General features: G+C 41.9%; 1 protein-coding gene across 4 annotated transcripts in view; it reads left to right on the forward strand.

The window, feature by feature from the left end:
- PLS1 (plastin 1) overlaps positions 1-5591 on the forward strand; it is a 157112-nt gene that overhangs the window by 75916 nt on the left and 75605 nt on the right. For all 4 annotated transcript variants that reach the window (XM_014542171.1, XM_014542172.1, XM_014542170.1 and 1 more), the window contains one exon: positions 3968-4100. In XM_014542171.1, coding sequence (XP_014397657.1) covers positions 3968-4100 — 133 coding nt within the window. The remainder of the gene's footprint in view (positions 1-3967; positions 4101-5591) is intronic.

The following is a 5591-nucleotide window of genomic DNA, read 5'->3' on the forward strand; positions in this document are numbered from 1 at the left end:
TCTCCATCCTGTAGCAAAATCCATGTAGCTGCCTGCCAGATCAAGATAGAACACTTCTATCTCCTGAGTAGTTCCCTCAGGTCTAACAGTAACTAGTCCTCCCTAGAGGTAACTAACCACTTTTCTGATTTCTATCACTGTACCTTTTATTAGTTTTTTATTAAGGTACTAGAGGCCCGGTCCACAAAAATTTGTGCACTCGGGGGGGTGGGTCCCTCAGCCCAGCCTGTGCCCTCTCGAAGTCTGGGACCCCTCGGGGAATGACCACCTGCTGGCTTAGGCCCGCTCCCTGGGGGAGTCAGACATCCCTCTGGCAGCCCGGGAGCCCTCAGGGGATGTCCACTTGCCAGCGGGGAGCAGGCCTAAGCTGCAGTCGGACATCCTTAGCACTGCTGAGGAGGCGGGAGAGGCTCCCGCCACCACCGCTGTACTGGCAGCCGTCAGCCTGCCTTATGGCTGAGCAGAGCTCCCCCTGTGGGAGCACATTGACCACCAAGGGGCAATTCCTGCATTGAGCGTCTGCCCCCTGGTGGTCAGTGTGTGTCATAGTGACCAGTCATTCCCAGTCGTTCTGCTGTTAGGGTCAATTTGCATATTACCCTTTTATTATATAGAAGTGCCTGGCCAGCCTGGATGAAGGGCTGATGGCTGTTTGCAGGCTGGCCACAGCCTCTTCTGGGGGGGGGGTCCTGCTGGGGTGCCTGGCCAGCCTGGATGAAGGGCTGATGGCTGTTTGCAGGCTGGCCACAGCCTCTTCTGGGGGGGGGGTCCTGCTGGGGTGCCTGGCCAGCCTGGATGAAGGGCTGATGGCTGTTTGCAGGCTGGCCACAGCCTCTTCTGGGGGGGGGGTCCTGCTGGGGTGCCTGGCCAGCCTGGGTGAGAGGATAATGGCTATTTGCAGGCTGGCCACAGCCTCTTCTGGGTGGGGGGTCCTGCTGGGGTGCCTGGCCAGTCTGGGTGAGGGGCTGAGGGCCATTTTCAGGCTGGCTAAGCCCCCCAGCGGGTGTGGCCAGCCTGGGTGAGGGGCTGATGGCTGTTTGCAGGCTGGCCAAGCCCCCCAGCGGGGACTTTCACCCCATGATGGTGTGGTCATCCTGGGTGAGGGGCTGATGGCTATTTGCATGCTGGCCATGGCCTCCAGCCACCCAAGTTCCCAGTGGAGGCTGGCTGGAAGTAGGTATCTGGGATTTATTTGTCTTCTATAATTGAAACTTTGTTGCCATAAGCGGAGGCCACAGCCGGCTCAGGGCAGGCAGGAAGCTTGGCTTCCTCCATCGCCCAGGCAACCAAGCCTTCTGTTTGCTCCAGCCTCGTGGCTGCTGGCCGCCATCTTGATTGGGTTAATTTGCATATAATTGTTCTGATTGGCTCGTGGGCGTGGCTTAGGGCGTAGCAAAGGTACAGTCAATTAGCATCTTTGTCTTTTGTTAGTGTAGATAAGATACACATAGTAAAGAACATAAAGTTATTTACTTAAGTATATGATTTGACATTTTTTACATATGAGTACACCCATGTAACCATTATCTAGAACAAGATATAGATTATTAAATGGCTTTTTTAAAAAAAAAAGAACAGCTGCATTGAGATATAATTGAGATAGCATAAAATTTGCCCTTTTTATGTATACAGTTCAGTAGATTTTAGTATATTCAGAATTGTTCAGTGATCTTCACTGTCTAATCTATAATCCTTTAATTATTCCAAGGAGAAATTCCATGCTCTTTAGCAGTCACTCCCCATTTCTCCTTGCCCAGTCTCTGGCAGCTATGAATCAACTTTCTATTTCTATAGACTTGCCTATTGTGGAAATTTCATATAAATGGAATCATACAGTAGTATCCTCTCACTTGGCAGGCTTCTTCATTGGCATAATATTTGCAAAGATCATTCATATTGTACTTCATTTCTATTGTTGTAGCATTTATTGTACTTCATTCCTTTTTGTTGCTATTCTGTGGATAATGTTGTTTATTCATTCATTAGTTGACAGACATTTGGGTTGTTTCTACTTTTTGGCTTTTATGATGATGCCGTATGAAGGTTTGTGTCTCCACTTTTCTGTAGACATGTGCTTGAATTCTCTTAGATATACATCTGAGGGTAGAATTGCCAGGCCATGTGGTAACTCTGTGTTTAGCATTACAAAAATAAAACCACAAAACAAAACAAAAAAAAACTCCTGCCAACCTGTTTTCCAAAGTATCTGCAGCATTTTACATTCCCATAAGCCGTGTATGGGAGTTCCAGTGTCTTCACTTTTCTCCGACACTTGTCCATTTTCGTTATTATAGTCATTGTTGTGGTATGAAACCGTTTCTCATTTCTGGTTCCTGTATCTGAAACATCCTCCCTTTCCCTGCCTATCTTCATATATTAAAAATCTTTGAAATAGTACCTTTTCCATAAAACATTTACTTGATTCATCCCAACCAGAAGTGATCATTTCTTTTTTAAAATTCTCCAAAACATTGCTTATATCTCTCTTGTGATGTGTTTATTTCCCTTATGATGCATTTCCTTGTATATCTGTTTTATCTTATCATTATCTACTAGAGGCCCGATGCACAAAATTCATGCAAGAGTAGACCTTCTTTCCCCCAGCTGCCGGCACCAGCCTCCCTCTGGCATCCGGGACCCAGGCTTCCTTCCGGCACCTGGGACTCGGGCTTCTCTCGCAGCCCCGGCTTCATCCAGAAGGTCGTCGGGAAGGACATCTGGTCTAATTAGCATATTACTCTTTTATTAGTATAGATAATATCTTAGTGTTCTTTAAATACCTAGGACTAGGGAACCTTTTTTCTGCCAAGGACCATTTGGGTATTTATAACATCATTTGTGGGCCATACAAAATTATCAATTTAAAAATTAGCCTGCTATATTTGGTCAAACATTTAATTAACTCACCCCTAATGCCTTGGCAGGGCCAGACCAAATAATTTCATGGGCCTTATATGGCCCGTAGGCTGGACGTTCCTCACCTGTGCCCTAGACTCTAAGACCCTGGGGAGATATGGTGAGGCAAGGAGATAAGAAGGCAGATTTTGATATGTGCAAAAGAGAAGTACTAGTAAATGTTTGGGTCTTTTTTATTCTCTCTGCCCATGCCTCCCATCCCTGTGTGTGTGCATGTGTGTGTGTTGGATTAAATTTGGGGGTTACCTGCCAAAATTAGGAAAACTGCCTAATTCTAGGAACTGGGGCAAAAATGGGGAAGTTCAGCTTACTATATGTTATCCAGTGATGGAAACGGGAATTATTTCCTTTTAGGGTCTATATTGTTAAATGATTTTTATATTTACATAATAACAATAAAGCAACAGAACACTTTTCTTTAAGTTCCTTCCTATTTTTCCCATTGCATCAACACAACATTCTGTTTAAAGATCAAGTTATTCATGCTAGAAGCCATGTGTTAAGTAGATGACAATGAAAGTGGCTGGGAGTAGTATTGGTATCTAGATTTGTATCAGTTTTCTTACAGAAATTTCACAAAAATTGACCTATTTTATTCATTTGAATAATTCTTGATTAAATTCAGTATTTCTGTTGTAAGCCCCAAATAACAACTCTAAATTTTTCAGGGATGATGGCAGGTGGACCATATTGATGTGATATTTATTTCTTGTACTTTTCTCCTGGTGTGTGTGTGTATGTGTGCATGTGTGTGTGTATCTGACCTTTGATGGTTGGCTTCTGATCCATACACTCTTTGAAGCAATATATATTTGGAAAGATTACAGAATAAAACTGAATGTTTATTGTGCTCATTTAAGATATATACCGTACTCCTCCCTAATATAGCAGATGAAAAACTGGAATGAATTCCCCCTTCTCCTTTTCTTAAAGCTTTTAGTGTTTTAGTAGAGTTCTAATAATTGGAATTTATAATCTTTGAACAGAAATGTTTTAATAGTGCAATGAATTTTGTGAAATGAGCTTTGCTACTGAGATTTTCTGTTTTCAGAGGAAGAAAAAGTGGCATTTGTTAACTGGATAAACAAGGCCCTGGAGGATGACCCTGACTGTAAGCATCTCCTACCCATGAATCCCAGTGATGGCAGCCTTTTCAAATCACTTGCAGATGGCATCCTTCTTTGGTAAGCTGAGCATTGGGATGAGGGAGCTCTGTTCTTACAGTATCCATTGATTAGAATTCAAAGAAAATTACAATCAGCAAATCCATTGTCTTTTGGAACTAGTTAATGAGTAGCTACATAGGTCTTGAAGAATTTATATCACGTAGGAAATTAAGTGCTATATGTTTTCTAGAATTTTCTTTCAAATGTAATTTCTTAATTTTCTGATGTCTTTTTATTCTATTACCTTAATAGTAACCTTTACCAGGACACTTTTGAGTTCTTCCTCTTATGTATTTTACAATGTTCACAGGGTTTCTCTTTTCACTTCTCAACAAGGGAGTATTGACTGTTGATGGGGACAGGAACATGAGTAAATGTAGAAGGATATATCACATTTGTACTTGAATGACATTAATGTTGTAGTTCAGCCTTGTCTATTCCTTGACTCTTTGCAGACTGTTTCTGCTTACTCCTTTGGAAACTCTCAAAGGGCATGTTTTATCTTTGTTGCATGTACTATAGTACAGGCATAGTTCTTGGTAGAAAACAAGTGTGAGTTTTTTTTAAGTTTATAAAACTACAGAAAACTTATCATCACAAATAGTCTTATCACCCATACTTAGCCATTATTAACATTCTGGAATATTTCCTCCAGTCAGTTTTCTGTGTTTTTACTTGAAAAGAAGGAAAACCTACTTATGAGTACTGGATATGTTTTTATTTTATTTTTATCTTTTTATTTTTTATGATTAATTTCTTATTATTTAAAGTATTACATAAGTCTCCTTTTCCCCTCATTGACCTCTCCCTGGCTGCTCCCACCCCCAGCACATGCCCTCACACCCCTACTGTCTGTGTGCATTGATTATGCTCATATGCATGCATACAAGTCCTTTGGTTGATCTCTTACCCCCTCACCCTCTGCCTTCCCTCATAGGTTGGACATTCTGTTCAATGCTTCTATGACTCTGGTTCTATTTTTGTTCATCAGTTTATATTGTTCATTATATTTCACAAATGAGTTAGATCATGTGATATTTATCCTTCTCTGACTGGTTTATTTCACTTAGCATAATGCTCTCCAGTTCCATCCATGCTGTTGCAAATGGTAAGAATTCCTTCCTTTTTACAGCAGCGTAGTATTCCATCGTGTAGATGTACCACAGTTTTCTAATCCACTCATCTGCTGATGGGCTCTTAGGCTGTTTCCAAATCTTAGCTATTGTAAATTGTGCTGCTATGAACATAGGGGTGCATACATCCTTTCTGATTGGTGTTTCTGTTTTCTTGGGATATAGTCCTAGAAGTGGTATTACTGGGTCAAATGGAAGTTCCATTTTTTATTTTTTGAGTAAACTCCATACTGTTCTCCACAGTGGCTGCACCAGTCTGCATTCCCACCACCAGTGCAAGAGGGTTCCTTTTTCTCCACATCCTCTTCAGCACTTGTTGTTTGTTGATTTGTTGATGATAGCCATTCTGACAGGTGTGAGATGGTACCTCATTGTT

Source organism: Myotis brandtii, unplaced genomic scaffold, assembly GCF_000412655.1.
Source record: "Myotis brandtii unplaced genomic scaffold, ASM41265v1 scaffold291, whole genome shotgun sequence".
Taxonomy (NCBI): domain Eukaryota; kingdom Metazoa; phylum Chordata; class Mammalia; order Chiroptera; family Vespertilionidae; genus Myotis; species Myotis brandtii.